At 39.4% G+C, this 24,092-nt stretch overlaps 1 protein-coding gene across 1 annotated transcript; it reads right to left on the bottom strand.

Moving 5' to 3' along the window:
- Positions 1 to 312: 312 nt before the first annotated feature.
- PTGFR (prostaglandin F receptor) lies at positions 313 to 22,654 on the bottom strand. The gene is made up of 3 exons (XM_075181966.1): positions 22,361 to 22,654; positions 17,387 to 18,227; positions 313 to 4,158 (listed from the first exon to the last, which is right to left on the bottom strand). The coding sequence occupies exons 1-3, from the start codon at positions 22,381 to 22,383 to the stop codon at positions 3,823 to 3,825; spliced, it is 1,200 nt and encodes a 399-aa protein (XP_075038067.1). The 5' UTR covers positions 22,384 to 22,654; the 3' UTR covers positions 313 to 3,822.
- Positions 22,655 to 24,092: the final 1,438 nt, after the last annotated feature.

Raw genomic sequence — 24,092 nt, 5'->3', positions numbered from 1 at the left:
TATTGATAACTTGCTACATTGCTGGCTGTGCAGAAAGTTATCATTATAATATAGGGACGTGAGTTATAACATGCATCAAGGACAGATCTTTAAAAAATGATTCTGTCAATATAAAGCAGGGACAGCTGACAAGTGGGATGTTAACTTGCTGACTATAGATTATTTCTTGCTTTGGTTATTTCACTTCGCCCTGAACACTTTCCCTATTCCCGTGCGATCTATCACATATATTATGGAAGCATACATAAAAATTGGCAGACATTTATAGAAAATTTGACACCGATATATATATAAAAAAATGGATAAATCACATTGACATTCGCAAAGAAAAAACATTTATTGCATGAAAGAGTCACATTGTATCTTACACAAAACAACTTCCATTAGGCGTCATTTTTAGACACAAGACAAGTAACGAATCACATAACATTGTAACAACATATCAAGGTACTATTTTTGGTAAATCATGTTTAATGCTTTCCCTGTCTATACAGAGAGTCTCATTCTTTGAGTAACATGTAGAGATTAGCAAATCCCTTCCCCCTGTTCAGTTCACCAAATGATTCACAATATTGGGCCAATAGTTTTATTGTCACCAAATTGAAATTGGTTTGGCAATTCGATTTAGCAAATATTTCCCTTATGATATACTTCTAACAATTAGGTTCTTAAGATGTTTTTTTTAAAACACCAAATCAGCCAAACTTCACTAAATGCCAAAGCCACGCTAAGCTGTCTCTCTCACCTCTAAATTCAGTTAAAATTAAAGACAAGAAAATATCCCACAACTTGATTCATAGAATAATTTGCTATGTTAGGACAATAGTTTTTTCTTGTGTTAAGTAATTACTGGTTCCAAAAAAAGTAAATTAAAAAGACATTTTGGGGCATATTTAGAGGTAGAAGCAAAATCTGCATCAAATGACGCTACTTGCTACACACACATACTGACCAGCGATATTTTTACACTGCCATTTAGACATACCTGCCAACTGTCCTGATTTCAGTGGGAGTGTCCCGATTGTAAGGCTCTGTCCCGCCCAAGTACATGTTTGTCCAGCGGGTGGGAATTTTGGAGGAAGGGAGATATCTGATTGGCAGGCTAACGCTTTACAACGTTAGACAGCCCTCTGGGCGTGTGACCACACACCCCTGTCCCGCCCCTGAAGACTGACAGGTTGGCAGGTATGTTTTAGAGTTTTGCACACAGTAGCTGAGTTTGCTCCCAACTATAAATCAAAGCTCATTCAAATGGCATACTTGCCTGCTTTCCCGGAGCGACTGATCGACTCCGGAATTTTGGGGAAAGGAAAGAAGGCCACCCTAAATTGGTGGGCCATGGTGACACAATTTGCTGTGAGTTGTAGCATTATGGCCACACACCCGCTGCGTGATGACGAAAATTACATCGCCACACCCTCTGTTTTGCTACTTTGACTTCCCTTCTGGATCGCCACAAGGGGAAGTCAACAAATTTGACAATTTTGACAGATGGGCTTTTCCCCTGCACCCATGATATGATTGATTGATTGATTGATTGATTGATTGATATGATTGATTAAAGCTACATAAAACACTAGCGCTGCAAATAGGATTCATTAATTCCGCTGAGGAAAGTTCTGACAGTACAGATGACTGTTCACTATGAGTCCTGGTCAAATTTGCAACATTCTACTGTCTTGCTGCAATGTTCCATCCACAATTGCAATATTTGCACCATGAAGACAGGAAAGCCCCCATGTATAAGAGTCCTAAGTGTATTCAAATGTATTCATAATGTAAAGGTGTTTGTTTCATTTTTTGCTTTGCAACTATTTTTAGCAATTGTCGTTTTCAAAAGCAAGATTTTCATATTTATTTTTTTTAAATTCATTAAATTCATGTATGTTTCAAACAACCTTTGTAGGATGTTTGACAGGCCCCAAAGCAATAAATCTTGTAGGAACCCAAAATTTGAGAAAACACTTTTTTTTTTTCTACTGAAAACAACTTACATATCTCTATATTTTTTATGGAAGATGATTTTCCATGTACTGTACTAATAACAATACATCTTCCATAAATAACCTATATAGTATATTTCTTTTGTGCATTCCATAAAAGTTATCTGGACAGCGGTACAACAGAAAGACACACACGAAACAAACATATTTGACTCTGTCAACATAAATATTTTCATATATATACAGAAATATTGCACAATGTAAAAAAAACAATGCTACATAAGCACATCGAACTGAAAACATTTACATTCCTTCCTGAAAAAAAATAAGTCTATTTTATGCATGTAGTAATTGCAATGCACAGTGGAAAAAAAACATGGCAAGGAGAATTTTGGAGAATATTCTCAAAAATGCCAAATCGTCAAAAATAGCTTAAAAAGGCAGAATGGCCTCAATATTTCCCTTACAAAATTACTGAAACAAAAAAATAATAATTGGAGTAATTAAAACTTTTTTTTCAAATTTTTTTTTAAAAATATTAAATACAAAGGTATTTTTGAGTGAAATTAAGGTTTCATGAAATGTTGTTTTCAATAAAGAAAACACAATTTTTTTGTACAGTAATCAGTTATAATGGTTGATGTCTAATACATTAATGTTAAAGATATTCAGACCATTTGAAGATGTTTCTGCCTGACTCTTTTAACTTATCACAGAAAGTAAATTTGTTTCCTAATTAATTTTCTTTTTAAGGCATATTAATTAGAGATGCTCAGGCTCGGTTCCCCTAGAACCAAACACACCCGAACTTAGCATATCCGAGTACCGAGCCAAGTCAGCTAATAATAATGTAGAGGGGGGAGAAGCAAAAATATGTGATTTTAGCAAAAAAAAAAAAAAATCGGATTTTAGAAAAAAAATCGGGATCCAAAATCAAAAACGCAAGGGCGATTTTGGCAAAACAAAAACCAAAACACGAAGTTAATCCAGATTCGAAACCAAAACCAGAACACGGGGGTCAGTGAACATCTCTAATATTAATTGGTCGCATTACTGCCAAAATATATTATATATAATGTATTAACGGTAATATAATTAATGCGGCCAAATTGAATTTCCCTCTAAGTCTCCATTGCTTTCATTCTGTGGTCACTTTGGTCAAACCATGTTTACTTCAAATGGAAAATACCTTGGTGGGGGGGGTAGGCGTACTAAAACCTCTAAAAAGGAACAGTGGAGGTGTTGCCTAGAGCAACCAATCAGATTCCAGCTATCATTCTCTAGAATGTGCTACATAAATGACAGCTGGAATCTGATTGGTTGCTATGGGCAACACCTCCATTTTCCCTTTTTAGAAGTTTTAGTAAATCAACCCCCATGTTAGACGCCATCTTTTTTTTGTAATGCCATTTTTTCAACTTTTGTTTTACATTTTTGAGAATATCCTCCTTTGCGAGCATTTTATAATAACCTGTTCAGATGGGGATGGTGTCCATGATGGGTGGAGGTGCAGCTTATTACAAGTGTCCCCGCCCCCTACCTAGTGATAAATCCCAGTCCCATCTAGCCAGGTTAACTTACTGTGTTATTCTCCAGGTTGGAGGCCACTAGCTGTAAGAAATTCTTACATGACTTTTACCCACAGTCCCTACACTGATTTATGGCTTGCAATATATTGGTATCTGGCACAAGAGGGGTTAATGCTACCTGCCATGCTCTGAAAAATAAATATAAATCATGTTAGCCTATTAAGCATCACGGGCATGGATTCAACTTGTCATCACACTCATTGAGTAGATGTCCGACCGTAGTGATGTAGCATCGTATAATACCAGCCTGTGGTATACTGGGAAATACAGTCGAAAAAAACAAAACAGGTTTAGCTCGTTTCCATGAGTTCACATTTTTGTTCTGTATCCTTCTTTTGGGAGATGCTTAAAGTGTTCGTTCGTGTGCAACTTGGAGATTCCGAAATAGTGGCAACTTTCAAAGAGTTCTTGAAGGAGCTAAACTCCCAGCCGTGTAAACCGATGACTTGAACCCCGCAGCAGCGCCTAGCGATTCTGAACAGTTTTTTGAGGACTGTCTTCCTCAGGAGAATGTAAACCCACGGGTCCAAAATTTGGTTCCACGTGGCCATGCGGAGAGAAAAAAGTATTGTCTCGTTAGCCTCCTGGGATCTATATTTCTTTAGTCCGATGTTGGCCATCGTCACCTGAAAAAATCACAAGAAGCATGTTAAATACATGTATTATTTTCACTGCAAAACATAAACATCTTTAAAAGTTGCAGTCGCTGGCTTGACCGAAGTTTTAATTACTCTCCAGTGCAGGAGGGGGCGTGGTAACATGATTGCATCACCTTGGCCCCACCTCCTGCGAATCTGGGAGGACTCCCCAAAATTCAGAAGTTTCCCGGACGTTCGGGGAGAAAAGGCAAGTATCAGTTTGACCGGTCCTCCGGCTCCCCGTTCACTCTCCCCTCTCCACCTGATCCCTCCCGCCTCTTCCCTTCTCCGCCAACTTGCTGGAGTCTACTACTTCTTTCATTACTACTTATTTTATTTTGTTATGGATTCCAGTTCTATGCGCTCATTGACTTTCAAATATTTCCACATTAGTGTGGTGTAGTCCTGACATGCTTGAATGGTATCTAGACAGGGGATTATTGTCTAATACATAATATATGGTTTATTGTACCAAGATCTGGTTTTATATTTATCAGGTTTATGTGCAAATTCCTTTTATACGCTAATTCTGTCTATTTATTCATTTACAATCTGTCATATTTATGACTAGATTGGTGATTTTTAGGTTTATATCATTTTTTAGGTTTTCAGTGTGTGTAATATGTTTTAATAAAATGTTGAATTATTTTACACTGAAGGGTTTATACATTTTATATATATATACAACAGTTTAATAGAGGTTTGAGGTGTTGTGCCAATCCCTGTCTAGATACCAGTCAAGCATGTCAGGACTACACCACACTTAATTAGAAATATTTGAACACCAGTGACCGTATAGAATCTTCGTCTATTTGTATTTACAGGGAGGGATCCCTAGTTCTATTGCAGCTCTTGCAACCATTGGGAGTCAAGCGCAACTCCTGTTTCTGTATATGGATTCCAGTTCTGTACTTTTAAATTACTATTTATATCTGCCTTGAGATATGCTGTGTACCAGCGCTTTTTGCTGTTTCAAAATCGTCTCAATAACAATATATATATATATATATAAAACTAAAAAATGTATCTCGTGGAGACCTGTTCGTGCTGATTTAAACAAAGGAGAGCTGCTACTGTATTTTGTAAAGGACATAAACATGGATTTGATGCAGTGTATTACCTTTTTATAGCCTCTAAGTGTCACTTATAGTAGGTAACTCTATATATTAAGCGTTCCCACAGTGACAGCTGCAAGCTCTGCAGAGGTGCTAATCTCCGCCAGAAAGAAAACAGGAACATTTGTCATAGTGAAAAAAAAATTCAAAGTTCAAATTTGCATTTAGATTTTAAAATTATATTTTTATGAAACCCCTACTGTAGTCACAGATATGTGTTCAACAGCTAGAAATATATTGAATGACTGCACTCAGTCTTTTGTCACAATAAACTTCATTCGACTTGGTGCAGAGATAGACAACCTTATACACTACGGGGGCCCTCACGTTACCCTTACTCTCAGTAATACCGTAAAACAATACATTTAATCAGAGAAACAGACACCGATCTGTAATAAACTATCAGCAGGCATTTTATACAGGTGTTACAAGCAACAACAAATGACTATAAAGCAAAAAAGAGTTGGGGGCTCAGAGGAAAGCTTAGAGGGCCTTAATTGGCCCTTGGGCCACCTGAATTAAGACAATGGCTACAGACTGTCACAATGCCGTAACTATATCTACCAATCAGACCATATCATTAGCTTACCAATGTACAGTAAGACGTGCCAAGGACTAGCACATTCGCCCGATTCAAGTTTTGGGCATCTCTCATGTACGTGTTTTTTAGCTGCATCAATAGCACAAGCTATAGCGCAGGTGTAAGTGCTGATTGATAGTGATGACTGAGAGGTGCGCACGCTTGAACAGGTGTATGCAACTAAGAGAAACTGTAAAAATGCATTTTATGTACAGTACATGTACATGTACAATTATGTATTTTATGTTAAAAAAAAATAACATGTATTTTTATCAATGATTATGGTATTAAGAGCTGTTAATTTAGTGAAAATTATTTTTTTGATATGTGTTCTGATCAGGCGCGGGCTGGCATAATACAACCCGGCCGCATCACATGACACGCGATGCAGCCGCGTCCAATGACTCCTGTGTCCCTGTGTGTGGTCAGGACACGAGATGCGGCCGCGGGTCAAAATGATGTAATTTTTTTATTCCAGGAGGCCGGCCCTAACAGCGCTGAAACCGAGCGGCCCGGGGGACCGATGCCCCCCTGCCCGCCCCTGGTTCTGATGGTACTTGATATTGTACATATGTATTATGTGTATCCTGTGTTCTATCTGTCTACATACGGCAAATACCATCTACCAAGAGTGTACCCATATTCAAATGGAAACATTTCTTGAGATCCACTTGTGCTTGAATACGGACAGACATGCGCCAAAATGACGCGATTCGCCAAGCTCGGCCTCATGCGCCCACCTGACTCAGGGATCTCTCGAAGACCAATGCAGAAAAGGTGGCAAGTATGCTATATACACACTTAAAAATTGCAGCCAATTAAGGAATTACTGGTTTATACATTAGACAAATAACAGAGACAATTGGGAAGCAGAGATGTTTCCAAAAGGGAAGATGTACATGTGGGACATGTTTGTTGAAACCTTAATTTCCTTCTCCCCTTTAACCTCCATGAGAATTCTTATTTTCTGTGAGGAAGTAGGTGGAGGACAAGACGGGACTCAGGTGCCCCTCAAAATGTCCTTGAGTGCCACCTTGCACGCGTGCCAAGGGTATTTATTTGAATCTATCTTGTGAAATAGGGTTGCATTTTCCCCTTTTCATTTTTCTGGAAATGTTAAGCAAAAAGAGCAAAAGTTATTCAACACAGAAAACTTTAGACGTCTGCGTATTTGCATATGTCAGTGTGAGTTGGAGTGACAGATTGGTTCTCCTATGGAACATTAAAGGAGGAACACTCTAAGCATCCTTGATTGGTTTTAGCACAGCATTTCGAAGACACTGTCCTTACCAAAATAAGGACAAAGTCACAAATCTTATAGCAAAGATAAATATATAAGGCATTTTGCTATGACTACCAGAGCAGCAGTTATTACATGGCCACCACCATTTCTGACCATAAATCAATGTTCCTCGGTATTCTCCAAAATTATCGGACAAATCTACAACAAGTAAAAGTTGTTCAATTAGATCATTTACTGAATAGGATGTGTAATGTTGCCAATTGCTCCCATTAAAGATTCTACACCACTGTTAGGAAAAAGTGCCTGGCAATATTAGCAATTTCACAGTGTAATAATAGCTTGATTCTGCTTTTTCTACTTTTCAATTGCAATTGCATTGTTGATTTAAGTAGCTGAGGTCAAAAGACCAAATAAGTAATACACTAAATAATTACACAACACTAGTCATTGCATCCACTCCCTACCAATCGACCAACATCTCCGCACCAATCCACCAAGACCATCTCCCCACCAATGTACCAAGAACATCCCCCCACCAATCCACCAAAACCATCTCCCCACCAATGTACCAAGAACATCCCCCTACCAATGTACCAAGAACATCCCCCACCAATCCACCAAGACCATCTCCCCACCAATGTACCAAGAACATCCCCCTACCAATACACCAAGACCATCTCCCCACCAATGTACCAAGAACATCCCCCTACCAATGTACCAAGAACATCCCCCTACCAATGTACCAAGAACATCCCCCTATCAATGTACCAAAAACATCCCCCCACCAATCCACCAAGACCATCTTCCTACTAATGTACCAAGAACATCCCCCTACCAATGTACCAAGAACATCCCCCTACCAATCCACCAAGACCATCTCCCCACCAATCCACCAACACCATTTGCCTCCCAAACCACCAACACCTTCTCCCTAACAATCCACCAACACCATCTACCAATGCACTAGCAACATCTCCCTAACAATCCAAAAACACAGTCTGCTTTAAAGTTCACCAACATTGTCTCTCCTAATCCACTAACACCCTCTCTCTTCCAATTCTCTAAAACCATCTCCATCTCAACCTACCAACAGCATCTTTCTCCTAATCTACCAACACTGTCTCTCTCAGAATTCACCAACTACATTGTCCTCTCAATCCATCTACACCATCACTCTCCCAATCCACCAACACCATCTCCCTCACTTGATCAACATGAAGCATCATTTAACCTTGAATAACCTTTCTATTAAAGCAATAAGAACTTCCCATCCCACATTCACAAAAAAAAAGAAAAAAAAATTACTGCTAAAACACGCTCGCTAACCCATAATCTATTAAAGTATCAATAAGTGTCTGTGGATCATTGCAAACATCTATTCACAAGCAGTTTCCTACTTTCAGTGATCTTCATCAATATCATCCACTACTTACACCTGCCAATGACCACCTGCAAATTCAATAACGTTTCTCCGCATCTGCGTCTTTTTCCCAGCCTGAATCGGTATGCAATTGACAGAACAAGCCCCTACTACACTTTGCCTAATTTAGAACACCCTCCCTCCTCCATCACTCCTCTTAAGTCATAAGGATTGCTACGTGCTAAAAAGACGTAGGTATACTAGGCTGCATTTGCATACATTCACTTCCTGGATATGCACAGTGCAAAAAAACTCAAAACACACTACACAAAAAGACGTACATTTCACTCTGAATCAGACCAACACTGTCTCATAGTTACAATAGTTCTATTGATTTGCAAATAACTGTTAGGATCGCGGCTACTTGATAAGCTTCTAGAAGCGGACTGGTAGAGGTCTTCACCTTTAGCAGCTGCCTCTCCCATAGAACTAAATGAGTTCCGAGGTACTGAGATGCCCAAAAGGCTTAACTCTACGGTAGTAGAAGCTTCTCAGAATAACCACAGAGCAGGGTAGAGAAACTGGAAGACTGGAGGCAAAAAACGGGGGACAGGCTTAGGTCGTGTGCCCGTAGAAAGCAGGAAGGGCGAGGTACAGGCCAGAGGTCAGGGCAGGTAGCAAACACGGGTAATCCATGAAACAAGCAAATGATACAAGGGGAAATTCAGGTCACAGATAGCCAAGTATCCAGAGGTACAGGGAAGCTGGTCAGGAATACGTGACATGAACTAAGCGCTATAACCGGCAGTGAGGTCTTAAATACTGATATGAATCAATAAGGGCAGAGAAGCCCTAGTGCCAATTAGCCACAGAAGGCTACTAATTAATGATATATTTTGCATGCACACCCAGCTGCCTAACATTGCAGGAAGAGGCGCTGTCTGAAAGAGCATCCCGGCTGTTGCCTTGGTGACAGCCGAAACAGAGGGGAAGTGACGTTCCGTTCGTCATGGTGACGGTCGGAACACGGATGGGGAGAGAACAGTGGGTCATAGTGGCACAAAGTGTCATAGTTTTCTAAACTAAAAAAATGAAACATGTTGTACCAAACTAATGTTACATTATTGTTACTAGGCACTTGGAAATTGGTTTGAAGGCAATATAAGTGATCTCTGTTTAGATTCAGTAAACAATTTAGACAGAGTGCCAAGTGGAAAGTTACTGATGAGAAAGTCTATGAGAAGTTCATGCGTGCAGCCATCAATGCACAGACTTCTGTGAGTCTCCTCTGTTTGATTGTCAACTCAGAGAAAAACATTTATCTATGTCCCTGTTCCCTAGGTGGGGGGTGGATACATTAGAAAAAGGTTTTGGCAGAAAAAAAATCACTGGCACAAACTTAGCTGTATGATGCATCAAGCACTCTAAACACAGTGGGCCTGGTTCATTGAGACACGCAAAATGAACGTAAATTCAGTGACACCTGGGGCTAGATTTACTAAGCTGCGGGTTTGAAAAAGTGAGGATGTTGCCTATAGCAACCAATCAGATTCTAGCTGTCATTTTTTAGAAGGTACAAAATTAATGAAAGCTAGAATCTGATTGGTTGCTATAGGCAACATCACCACTTTTTCAAACCCGCAGCTTAGTAAATCTAGCCCTCGGTGTCACTGTTTCCACTGTTGTCTATGGAGAGGTTTAGATATCAGTCAAAGGCTTAGTAGTGGCAACGATTGGAACACTGACATCTGTAGGCTAGAAGGCAGTGCTGCAGTCTATTACCAATTAAACTGAAAAACAGTTTAAAAAGAATCCATACAGATGAGAGAAACATAATACATAATATCAAAAATATGCATTGATTTTTTTTTTATAATAAAATAAATTGCAAAGTTAAAATCATCTGTGTTTAACTTTTCCTCTTAAATATTCTATATATAAAATATTAAATATACATTTATATATTTTGGGCAGCACAGTGGCTCAGTGGTTAGCACTTCTGCCTCACAGCACTGGGGTCATGAGTTCAATTCCCATCCAGAGCCTTATCTGTGAGGAGTTTGTATGTTCTCCTCATGTTTGCGTGGGTTTCCTCAGGGTGCTCTGGTTTCCTCCCATACCCCCAAAACATACTGGGAAGTTAATTGGCTCCTGGCAAAAATGAATCCTAGTCTGTGTGTGTTAGGGAATTCAGACTGTAAACTCCAATGGGGCAGGGACTGATGTGAGTCTCAAATATTCTCTGTACAGTGGTGCAGAATTGGTGGCACTATATAAATGATAATTATATATTTCTTTTTTTTAAACATACATTTCTTCCTATTCCATATTATAAAAAGAAATCATGTGATTTCCCATCATTCCGAGGGATTCAAGCTATTTAAAATTTCTAAAGACACGCATTAATTGCATACAAAATCTGGTTCACTCTGTTTGAAATGAAACCGTATCTTTTACATCAACATTTTGACATATTTCTGGCTCTCTATTTATCCTGTTGACTGTGAATTTGCCATTAAGACAATCTAATGTACTTTGGCAAGAGGGTGAATTCTGGAAGAATGCATTTATTGGCAGTCAGCCAATAGGAAAGAATTCAAGTGCTTTGAACAGGTGCCGGATTTAAAGAGTTAAACAGCTTTTGAGGGATTGTAAAGCTGCACTCCTCGGGAATCCCTCTAATCATTCCTTCCTGATTACACGGAATGTGTCTCCTGTGCTAATTATTTTCTATAGAAAAAGGGTTTTACACATTTTATCCTATGAGGTTAGTGATGAATACTAAATGACATTCCCAAGGTAGCTCAATGTCAGATTTCCTGTTCGAGAATTACGATCCCGTGTATAACAAAGGGCTGTTTAAAGTTCATGTTAGAATGATAATGAACCACTTTCCATTGAAACATTCATTCATTCCTGATACCAAATAAAACAAATTTTAAATGGGTAGAACAGGTGTTTTTCAAAATTGTGATTTTTTTTTTTTTTTTTAAATATATAACTAATATATAAATAAATGTTGCAATGTATTTCATTACAAAAAAAAAATGCATTGTTCTGATTACATATATTGTTTTAGGGTGAGTGTATCGGCACAAAAAGCTTCTGCTACCTAATTACGTTTTGCATTTCATAATCAGGACCCCTCACCCCATCATTCTGGAACCAATACCAATAGAGCAATCTGTCTTTGTTCCAATATGGACCGGACTATCTTGGAATTTTTGTATTCGGCTGCTGAGTCTAATCTTGCCAGTCCGTCCCTGCCTACCAGAAACTCAAATAAATTTGGTAGAAATCCACTCAAAAAGGAGAGAACATACAAGCTCCACACAGAATCGAACTCATGCCCCCTAAGTACTTTTTAAGCGTGATGTGTGTTTTGTTGCTTGTTTTTATTTTAGGTTTTTATTTTTTTTGTACTTTAAATATATTGGTTTTCTTGCACTGAACTTTGCACTAAATTTATCTTATGTGCCTAGGACATGCAAATGTCACCCACGTTTTAAGTAACGGTGACAATCATCTCCGAAGGGGAGGAAAAAATCTGCTACATAATGTAAGACAGAGGGGGCCTTTGTGTTTGCCCCGTATCTACCCCCTGGCAGCTCATTTAAACATCTGGTTTGCATAACAAACATCTCAGTATGTCGCTTAGATGTATAATTGTGACCAGACCATAGACATATATAATGCAGCAATTTGCCTCAGTTCCCTATATTGAGTTGAGTTGAGCCTGCAATTATCCCTACATAAGACATCGTGCTTAACAGTAGCAGCGTAAAATCAGACACAAACTAGAGAATATCACTGGTGCTGGGGTACATTTGTGAAAACTGGTGCGCAAGACAAATGTGCTATAAACTACATTAACCAATGAGACATTTGCTTTCTTTTTTCAAGCTGCACTAGACAAATGACAGGATCTGATTGGCTGCTACAGGTTTGCACAACATTGACCTATGCAAAGGTTTTCACAGTTGTATGACATTTTATGTTACTTCTATTTGGTGTTCAGCTCCTTTGTTGAAAGGAGCACAGCAAGTCCTGAAACATTAGAAGTGGAAAAACTCAGAACTTTCCCAAACATTCTAAGTTCTTTGCTCCACCCAGGCACAACTATTACACCATCTGCATATCTGTGTGCAACGTAAACCAACACATTAAACAAAAGAACATGTAAAAAATCTTTATACTTTAAATAATGACAGCCAATGGGTAAGTGAAACAGGAATGAGGATCAAGCAAAACTTTGGAAGAAAGAAAATAAAATGTGTTGTCATGTGTCTAGATGTACACTTCCTCAATGGTTCCTGGACCTGTGTGTGCACAGACCAGTAAATAATATAGGCACATTTGGGCGGCACAGTGGTTTGATTCCGATGAGAGAACTATCTGTGTGGAGTATGTATTGTTCTTCCCTTGTTTGCATGAGTTTTCTCCTGTTGCCTCCCGCAGTCCAAAAAAACAGTCAAAAAACATAATGAAGCACTAGGACGTGCCACCTCCCCGCCTTTAAATATACCTGTGCATTGTGTAAAGCAACCACTAACCTCAGTGAGAGGGACATTCCCATAATTCCCAGCAGTTGGGACAAAAGTCCTAGAAGCGCACCTGCCCTGCCTAAATCAGGACAGTAGAGTGGTACGAGTATGGAATGGATAGACTAAAACTAGTCATACATGGACTGAACCTGTCATTGAAATGCGAGCACCATACAATAAGATCGATGTACATTTCGCAACGGAGGTCAACTTGGACAAGATCTGATCGTTCAACTCTTTGGGTTGAACGGCCAGACAGGGGAGGGCTGGCTAAATTTAGCCCGGGGAGGGGGGGGGGGGGGGGGCAAGCCTCAACTCAGCTGCCAATTAGGATTATTTTGGAGGAAAAAAATGAAGGTGGCCCAGTGACACAGCCCAAGGTATCCCACTATGGGACTGGCCCGGGGGACATATGTCCCCCCTGACCCCCAGCCCAGCCTGCCACTGCAACAAGACCATGTCTGGCATCACTGGGGCCGGCTACTGCCGTCAAAAGATGTATACACAAGTTAAATATAGTCATCTTCATTTACCAACATATTTGATAACGACACGATCAAATTTGATCGGGTTACTGTTAGGAATGGCTGCTGTTTTTGGGCCACACAAACTGCAACATTAGGTACACGTCCCAATTTCAGGCTGCGATATAGCAGTGTGTTTGGCGTCCATTAATTAAAGCTTTACCAGTCAGTTACTTCCCAGGTATAAAACTCCAAGGAGTATATTTACTAAACTGTGGGTTTGAAGAAGTGGAGATGTTGCCTATAGCAACCAATCAGATTCTAACTGTCATTTTTTTAGTACATTCTACAAAATGACAGCTAGAATCTGATTGGTTGCTATAGGCAACATCTCCACTTTTTCAAACCCGCAGTTTAGTAAATATATCCCCTAATCTGTTAATCACTCTAATGCACATCAAATATTTAACCCCATAAACAAATGAAGGGCACCTGCCCATCAGTGAACACTCCATTCTGTTCCAGTGCCCTCATTCCTATCCCCTCACAGCATGACTTGGATATTAATCAGCTAATGTACCGTTCACTGATACAGCTCTTTGGCACATTTACCAGTACATGCAGACGATAATTTCCTACTGCCCTTTGCTAATCTCCCATCATGCTTTGAGGGACAAAATGGTCTAATTTGTTTTCATAAGCTATTAATTAATTTCAGTAGTATTATATTAAGTGCAGCTAATATGGAAACATTTCTTCACTGTGCAGAGTGCAAACATAAATTAAATCTACAGATTACAGCAAACAAGTGCGTCTGCATCATTGTACTTCATTTAGGAGGAGGAAAGCAAAATAAACTGGTTAGATTTCCTTATATGTTCTAGAGTAACCCATATGTATCATTAATTATTTTACGCAACACTGCATATAAAAATCTAAGTTTTATTCAAATGAATCTTAATTATGTGATTCTTTATGATCAATATGTTGTATTGCTTTAAAAAATTGTCGCAACACTCTAATTAATTTATTGGCATGGGCAATTACCACAATTCAAGTAAGATTTACTAGAAACATAGAATTTGATGGCAGATAAGAATCACTTGGCCCATCTAGCCTGCCCGTTTTTTAACCTATGGAAACCAAACCCTATTTAATCCTTAGTTCTTTGTAAAGCTGGGTACACACTACAGAAATTTCGACCAACTTTTTATGCCGAGCGATTTTACATGCGATCGATGTTCCGATCGCTCGGTCCATGGACTGCATACACACTAGCCTTGTTTAGGACGATAAAGGGAAGAGCGGACGTCCCTTTAGCAACTTTTTACAGCCATGTTGTCCTGAGCAATGACTGTAATTTCATACTCACTGTTGTGGATCGGTCAGAAGTTTAAACACACAGCACAACGGAAACGAGATTGGAACGAAAATATTAAACGGTACGACCAACCAAATGAGGTGACAATCGTCCATTTGGGCAGACTTTCAGACTTTCGACCATCGTGTCACTGCACACACTGACCCAACTTTTGAACGAGAGGTCGTATGTCGGCTGATTTAGCCGATTATTGGATGGAAACTGTGTAGTGTGTACCCAGCTTAAGGATATCCTTATTTCTATCCCAAACATGCTTAAATTGCTCTACTGTATTATCCTCTACCACCTCTGATGGGAGGCTATTCCACTTATCCACTACCCTTTCTGTGAAGTAGTTTTTCCTCACATTTCCTCTGAACCTACTTCCCCCCCAGTGTCAGTACATGTCCTCGTGTTCTAATACTTCTCTTCCCCCCAGTGTCAGGACATGTCCTCGTGTTCTAATACTTCTCTTCCTTTGTAGAATGTTTCCCTCCTGCACCTTATTATAACCCTTGATATATATGAAAGTTTCTATCATGTCCCCCCATTCCCTTCTCTGCTCCAAACTATACATAATAAGATCTTTCAGTCTTTCCGGGTAAGTTTTGTGCTGTAGACCATGCACCATTTTAGTTGCCCTTCTTTGTACAGTCTCTAATATATTTATATCCTTCAGGAGATACGGCCTCCAGAGCTGAACACAGTATTCTAGATGAGGTTGTACTAATGACCTATACAGTGGTATTATTACTACATATATATATATATATATATATATATATATATATATATATATATATGTAAGTAGGGGCCCCGGTGCACTGCTTTGCCCTGGGGCCCTTAAAGTTGTTAAGATGGCCCTGCCCCCCATTGTACAGTGACAAATAGATTTGCAGACCCTGTATTACAGAACCAGAGAACGCCTGGGAAAAGCGGTTTCCTGGAACAAGTCCCGATGCTCCGGCTCTGGGATTCAGCTTGTTAGTAAAATTTTGGTGCTACTGCAGCTTTTAATCTATCAACTATTTTAGTTGAGACAGAAAGTTGGATCACATTCTAAATAACACTATTTTCATGGCTATTTGCCACAACCTCCGATACAAAGCATAGGTCTGAATAAAGCAGTGGGAGTTGTAGAGAATGTCTGCAGAGCGTGCGACATACAAGTCATTAGTAGAGAATAAAGATTTTTCTTATCCCTCAAGCGTTTAAACATTCATTTCTTTACACAAACGCAACTGTTTTTTCGAGCTGTAAACACACACCGGTGCCTGGAAAGGAGGGAGTGCCCCCAAAAAGTGTTACTACATAATGTGTGGCCTTAACAAGCTGACTTCCTGCACTGGGAAATTTTACTTGCGTGGGGTATAAATGAAATTCTTTAGCCAGATTCAACAGGGACTATGTTTAACAAGAAAACAAAACGTAGTTTGTGGGAATGACTAACAAGTAAAGGACCACTAAGCCTACAGCACAAGTTACCTTACGTAAAACAACTGCTAAAAATATTCACAGATATGTACGTAACCATTCCCGTACTTTGACCATAATATGGTTAACACCATTTATTATTGTATGCAACTGAACTACTGTTCTCTGTTAACAGTCATTCCAACAAAAGATTGTTAACTTTCCTAGCTGCAGTGTCCTTCATTGGCTGCGTGTGGCTCAATTTGATCCTCCATGACCTTGACTCAATCTATAATCTAAAAGCCTAGTGGCGTGTGTTAGTCTGTGTTTGTGTGGGGACAAAAAAAACCAAGCTGCAGCGCCACCTGCTGGGCGGAGTTATACACTGACCTACTAAATTCTTAGTGTGTGTGGGAAAAAAAACCTCACAAAGGGCTGAAATTTGGTATACTAAGATGTTTTTAATTTGTTAATTTAATTTGTTAATTGTTAAAAATGTTTATAAAGATTTTAAAAAAATATATATATATTTCTTGAAGGAGAAGTGACAGTTGGGAGTGGTTGGTGGTTGCCGGGGGTGACAGTTGGGAGTGGTTGGTGGTTGCCAGGGGTGACAGTGGGGAGTGGTTGGTGGTTGCTGGGGGTGACAGAGCGAGAGTAGTGTGATACTCAGGACCGCTGAGAGAGATCCCTGTGTCTGGATAGACATCTGGATAGATGTGGCGATAAAAATGAAGGATGAGGTGATGGAGAAAAATGATGAGGTGCTGACATGTGGACAAAACCATGTTAAAAAAGGGCGCTTGCGTCGGGAAGAAACGCTCTTCCTCTGAGGAGGCCTGGCCTAGCCCCAAATGCATGACAAGAACCTTTTTAACACCTTAAGTAGCTTAATTTGACTAGAATGCATGAGTATCATGCACGGGTTAACTTGTCTGAAATATTGTTTTAGATATGTGTCTGTGAATGTTGTTGGCAAGTCTCCTACGTATAAGACCACTAGGTTTAGTGATCCATTAAGCCAACCACCAAAAAAACAGTTTATGTTGGAACAAAAAAATGGTTAAACTTGTTTATTGATGAGAAAGGCGATACCCTAACAGAACACAAAACGATTCCTTGTGTTTGAAAACTTACCAGGAACGGAGTCCAGCAGACACAAGAGACACACATTATGGCCAGAAGTTGGATTATCATCTCTAAATGATGAGATCTGCCTTGCCTGTGCTGTTGGCTTTTCATTTTGGCTCTAAGTAATGTTATTCCAGTCATAGCATTACACAAAAACGAGGTGGCCAACGATAGGAGTCCTAATGTGGAGAAGAGCAACAAGTTGAACTGGTCCATCCAATCTTCGATTTGCTCTGTTTTTAGAAAACACCAGGTCTTGGTGGCCTGGATATGGTAGGACCTAAACGTCAGGATTGGCATCAAGGCCACCGCGATGGCGAATAGCCAGACGAAAGTCAAGATAATCTTGGCATGTCTAGAAGTCATTTTGGTGGAGTGAAAGATTGGGTCGGTGACTCCAATACACCTCTCCACCGCCATCACGCTCCCGAGCAGCAGCGGACAGAGGCCGAAGAATACCATGCACATGCCGAAAATGTTGCACAGCATGTTCAAGTGACCGAATTTCGACCAGTCTCTGTTCGATGCATAGACAAAGACAGCGATCGTTCCATTGATGAGATGACCGAAGAGGTCGGTGAAGACCAAGCCGCTGGCAAACAGGAGAAATGAGGCTTTAGACTTCTTCCTAAATCTTTGGTAGGCTTTCAAGAGTATGGCAATGGCGAGGCTGTTCGATGTTATTCCCACTGTCATGAAGACGATTGAAAAGAACACAGATATCTTCTGCTCCTTGAGGTACGTGGTGTTGGTAAGGGAGTCATTTACACTATACAGTGTGACTTCCGTACTGTTGGTCATAGTTGGATGAGTAGATCCGAAACTTAAATCATCTCTGCAACACAACCTGTAAATATAAAATAAACAAATAAAAATATGGAAATGTAAAGACCTCATAGAAATTTAGTGAACAGTTTTCAAAATGCTTACAAGGTAGAGTATTAAAGGCATAAGAAAAAGTCAATAAAAGTCAAAAGGATAAAAAATAGTGATTGTATGACTGTGTGCTGAACTGGGCACATTTCAAGATGCAGAAATAACGTATTATGCCAAGGCAAACATAACTGTAATATAAATGTCCTAAACAGAAACGTTTCCTGACATTAATTTTCTTAGCGTGACACGCATTCGCTATTTGTTGTAAAAGTCGAAACTGACACACCTCTGTATAGCTTGTGCTCTTTTGGTCTGAGCAGCAAGGTCACACAAACAAACATCCACTAAATCCTGTAATATAGACACGAGTAATGAAGGAAGTGGTTGCAGCTGGAGAGGTGCATCCGCAATCAACCAATCAGAAGCGACCGATTGACTGACAGGCGTATATCCGTCTCCGCGTTGGTCTGCCTCACCATTCATTAGCATGAACGCGCCATTACTGTACTTGTCCTAGGTTAGACCTCCCCATCCCTCCACCGTACCGCTTCTACAGTTGCAAGGATGCGAACTTGCACAGTGCAAATTTGCGAAATTTATGCTACGCAAACTGATGTAAATTCAACCCAGCATCGAGCACACTATCAATTATGTTTTATGCTATTAAGGATAGGATACAGTCTGTTATCATTGTTACAATAATACAATCTCATGCTGTTTCATTGATTTGGAATCACTGATTTACCAACACTGTATGTTGGTGCAAATTTGCACTAGATGCTGGCAACCAATCAGCCACTTTTACTTGTTTAGGGTAAGCTAGATAATTAAACTAGTAGTCTCATTGGTTGATGTTGCTCAGATCAAATTGGCAGCTATAGACAGTGTTATTAACTAACCTTCACTGTGTTTCTACAAGATTTGTCTCACTTTATGATATTGCTTCAGTCACTCTTGTAGAACAGTAAGTCTGTGCCGTTATAGGCAACACTATCAGTAAAGCAGTGATAACACTAAGTAGTTATATTTGCAGCTTAGTGAAAAAGTGATAAGCCTCTGAGAGGGAGAGAGGCAGCACTAAAATACAGCAGCAGTTACAGCAAAAGTAGGTACGAAGTGTATATATCGCACTGCCAGTGTACGCAGAGACTAACTAAACTACAAGCTACAGTCAAAAAAGGAAAAAGTGCATAATAGAATGGAATTTTTTCAACAGCAGCAAGAGGAAACTGGTGTATCCAGCCCCAAAGAGCTTACAATCTAAATGGTATATAGACATATTAGAGAAGAAAAAAAACATTAAAAAATTAGAGTTTAGTTGCATAATATTATCTACACAAAATCACTATCAACACTTCTAAAGGTTTGCGCTTAAATATACATTTATGGGATATCATTTATGTGATGGTTCATCTTTAAGGAAAGTGTTGTAAAATTATATTATCTATACAACGAGATGTTTCTGTACTATCTCACCCAGCAGGACTGAATGGACAAAAGATGTAAACAGAAACTTAGTGTTTATTGCTTGTAGGTTTGTAAAAATTTGACACAGGAAAGTAGGTTGTTAAGCCAGTTAAGCCTTTCTGACAGCTGTGTGTTAGTACAGATATATTGTGGTATTTTAAGCATCTATTGCTGGGTACATACTACAGAAGATTTCTCCACTGCAAGATCGGTAACGATTTTACTAACGACTTAAAGTCCCAATCAGCAGCCGAATCATGTGTACACACTGTACATGTTTTACAAGATTTACCTTCAGATCTGTGCTCTTCCTCTGTCATAAACATTTGCTGAAAAGATTGTAACTCTGCACACTCTATGGAAATGTGCCTACACTGCAGGTCGTGAGTGTGAACATACTTTAGAATTTGCCCGACATTGTTCCATCGTTCATAGAGAATTTTAGTCCGTTTTTAAAATCGAATCAAATGATCCGATGGGCTTTGGAACAATAAAACATGATTGTTCGAGCGTGCACACTACTGCGATGTCAGACTTAACGGTCGTTTATCGTGTGATTGGCCCGATAGTCAGGTGAAAAACCTGAAGTGTGCACCCAGCCTAAGGCAGGAGTAGCTACCTTGTGGCTGTACAATAGAACTACAAGTCCCAGGGTGTCCACTTTGTGCCAGAGTTGCAGAATGGCTGGAGCACCACATGTCGCCTAAACCTGATCTAAATGAAATCTGTCTGACAGTGCATGCTGAAACTTGTAGTTCCACAACAGCTAGCAAAACACAGTTTGCTTAAGCCTGACCTTAAAGGATAATACACCTTGTAAAAATTAGTCTCATAAGCTACTCCAAAAACATACTGGTAGGTTAATTAGCTGCTATTAAAATTGTCCCTAGTCTGTGTATCTGTATTTTGTGTGTTAGGGAATTTAGACTGTAAGCTCCAATAGGGCAGGGAGTGATGTGAGTGAGTTCTCTGTACAGCGCTGCGGAATTAGTGGCGCTATATAAATAAATGATGATGATGATGATGATGATTGCGTAATTTAGTCTAGAATCCACCTTGGAACAGGGAACTCCTGACAGATATACAACCAGTACAGTATGTGCAATGTACTTTTATAGTACTTTGCAAGCCAAGAGACACGTGTTCTCAGTTAAGCCGGAGTAATATTTCTGGTTCTTGCAGCAGTTAAAAAACATCCTAAAGGACTTTCATAATAAGCCTTTTATTCTTGTTTCAACAAACATGGTTCTAGCCAGTGACCAGGGCAAACAGCTCAACGTAAATGCAAAAAGAACATGATGAGAATTAGACAGCAACCACACAACTCAGAAAGACTTAAAACTAATATACAGTATTATAAAGCTGCCATAACTCAGAACTGTTTTATCTCATGAAGACAAGACTTAAATCCATCCCCAGTGGACTTGGTTTTCATTACAATCTATATTAGTGACTGTACAGTACTTATTGATATTAATCTTATTACTCATACGCTGTAAAGTATTCATTACAGGAATCCATATCATTGCCTAACTGCTTTGTTTTCCAAAAGCCAAGAAAAAAAGAGTTTAAACCGGTTGCAAAGTGAAAACAGTTTAGGAAACAAACTGTAAACAGCTATTAAAAGTCTCCTCTGCAGAAAGTGTCTTGCAAAACACCGTTTACTTTAATCCAATAATAGAGTAAACCTCTCAGAATCATAAACTAGAACTGCTCGTTCCTCCTTATACATAGAACATACTTTATAAGTGGAACTCTAAAACCCCCAGAACACTTATTTTCAGACACAGCCAGGAGACCTTTATGAGTAATTATATGCTTACAGCCCAGGTTCTTATTATATCACTGAAACAGTCTTAATTCAGTTCTGTAATACAGACAACGTTGTGACTGATGTATAGATGTTTCTAAAATTCCTTTTCTGTTTCCCAGGATTCCTCATTTATTGCTAAATTTTAAAAGCAATGACCCTATATAGGATTACATGTTCTAATGCTTTGCAATATTTGTTGCTGTTTATATCAAATTGTCTTTTATAATAATTTGTATTCAAAATTCTGCCCTGGTGCCTAGGACTGCCTTAATGCAAGGAAAAGCCGTTTTATAAGAACTCTTGAGTGTCACTTTGGAATTTTATTATATTTAATCTCTTACAGCCAACTCAGTGCCTTCATTTCAGTTCTAGATGGCATTCATCACCTCTAAGAAGATACAGAGTGATTGTGGACTGCTGAGCAAAACTTCACAGCAAAAGCATGTCCCGGTTATATTCTATATTCTTCCTCTGATTCACAAGAATTATCCTTCGTCAGACATATCAATGCCATTTGAAACCAAAATTAAGTGACAAAATGCACTACGACACGAATAAAAAATGAATTTCAACAGATGGTAAATTAGGACCATGTATTATGGTAAAAAAAAAAGCAAGTCTAAATTAAATGAAATTTAGAACATCCCATGGAAAATCTTAACATATCTAGTTATGCAATGACTTAATATCTGCAACACAAGTTGTAGTGATGAGTGAGTTTTGGCTATTTTTGGTCTACTGGTACCATTATCAGATTATGAAAGGTATGAAAGCATTCTCTAATAATGTATCACAGAAGAATGACTTGCATTGGTCAGACTTACCTGTTCTTGTATCCGGCAAGCATCTACCACTTGCTGAGCTCTCCAATGTCCCCATTCCGTCCCAGGCTCATGGTGCACTGACAGTAGCCATAGTGCAGTACATTGAGGTCTTCAGGGAGGAAGTGAAAATCCTCTCTGCCAGCACATAGATCCTGTAAATCCTGGGAAATGTCTGGATCTGGAGTGAGCTCACACACACAAGCAGTTACACAGAGGTGGACTCACTTGCAACTGCCAGTTATTCCCTCTGAACATAAAAAAAAATCAATGTGTGTCTCTAGGAGCTTGTGCAGTCCCTCCCACCCCCGTTAACCATTGTGTGACACACACTACAATCCCAAACACAGCTACTATGGGCTGCAGTCCTTTCATAGGCTGCCTAGTACACGTTACACTACAAGCTGGGAGGTTATCTCACTATAGCATTTTAACAAACACTAACACTGATTAAATTGGTTCATCTTGTTTCAATTAAATCATTGTCAACTTGTTCTCTTGCTTATGGCAAACGGCAAATTAGTTAGGAAAAATGAGAAAGGTCTGGTTGGCGCAGAACTTTATTTTTGTAGAAATGTCAATCATGTCATGCGCACAAGTTAATTTTGATATGAAACTCTCCCATGGGATGAAATCTGACATTGAATTCAAGGTTTATGGAAATTTCTTTGCAATTGTCGTTTCTGAAAATAGAAATGTTCCCTTGCTAAGCCTCACCGGCGGGGTTTAAGGGCACCAGTTGCACGGTAATATAAATGCACTGTATAAATACCCCAAAAAAAAAAAAGACAGTTGTTGTCAGTGATTGTCTTTACCAGTAGAAATCTGAGTGTATACAGCACAATGGAAATCTAAGGCATTGGTTGAAATTTTGGTCCTCATTTCTGCAAGGACCTTTGTGCTTCAGACAGCACTGAAACACAGGTAATTGCATTTGCCCCTCACCTAAATAACCCCTTATTGGCTGGCCAGGACATCATTGGGCATTATTAGTAAACAAAACAGAAACTGTACCTGGCCTCGCCTGCAAACTTAAAGGGTATCAGTTGCCTGACAATATAAGTGCATCTGATTATAGCTCGCACTTCACAATGCTAGATATATTCAGATATGTACTGGAAGGATAAGGGCTTTAGAACAACTGCTCAGTTTTGCATTGTCTGTTCTTGTCTACTTGTGTGGTTTAGGGCAGTGTGGAGGAACATTGTAGAGAGTTTAATAAATAATGATCTTACCATGTGTTGCTATCTTTTGTCTTCTGAGATTGCCAATTGTGATCAGTGTGGTCTTTCTCTCCTATTAAGGGGCCTATTTATCAAAGTTTTCCCCCCTGTAAAATCCCCAAAAACAACGGGTTTCGGGGATTAAACACAAAATTGCTATTTATGATTGTAGCATCGCAGCAGATATCATAGATATCTGCTGCTTTGCATCTCCTATTGTTTAACTGAGCACTCCCCATAACAGTGTATGGGGAGTGCTCAGTAACGCTATTTAACAATAAATGAAATCAACTTTTCAATCATGTTAATGTACGTCAGCTGAAGCTGACGTACATTATCATAAATGAAAAGTTTCAGTGCTGTCAGCTCTGCTCCGAAGAGCAGAGCTGGACAGCGCATGTGTGGATCACATGATCCCTCCCTGTCACTCACCGTTCACTCTCTGCAACTACAATGGCCGAGAGAGAGCAAAGATGTTTGTGCGCATACCCGAGGGTTTCACTGCAATCAGT

Source organism: Mixophyes fleayi, chromosome 8, assembly GCF_038048845.1.
Source record: "Mixophyes fleayi isolate aMixFle1 chromosome 8, aMixFle1.hap1, whole genome shotgun sequence".
Classification (NCBI taxonomy): domain Eukaryota; kingdom Metazoa; phylum Chordata; class Amphibia; order Anura; family Limnodynastidae; genus Mixophyes; species Mixophyes fleayi.
This window is presented reverse-complemented; position numbering and strand designations above follow the sequence as displayed.

Excerpts from the sequence above, each read along its gene's own strand:
- PTGFR (XM_075181966.1), bottom strand. The coding sequence starts at position 22,383 with ATGCTTGCCGGATACAAGAACAG. Across the intron at positions 18,228-22,360 it reads CTTGCCGGATACAAGAACAG|GTTGTGTTGCAGAGATGATT; the intron begins GTAAGTCTGACC and ends TTATATTTACAG. Across the intron at positions 4,159-17,386 it reads TCTGCTGGACTCCGTTCCTG|GTGACGATGGCCAACATCGG; the intron begins GTAAGTTTTCAA and ends TGATTTTTTCAG.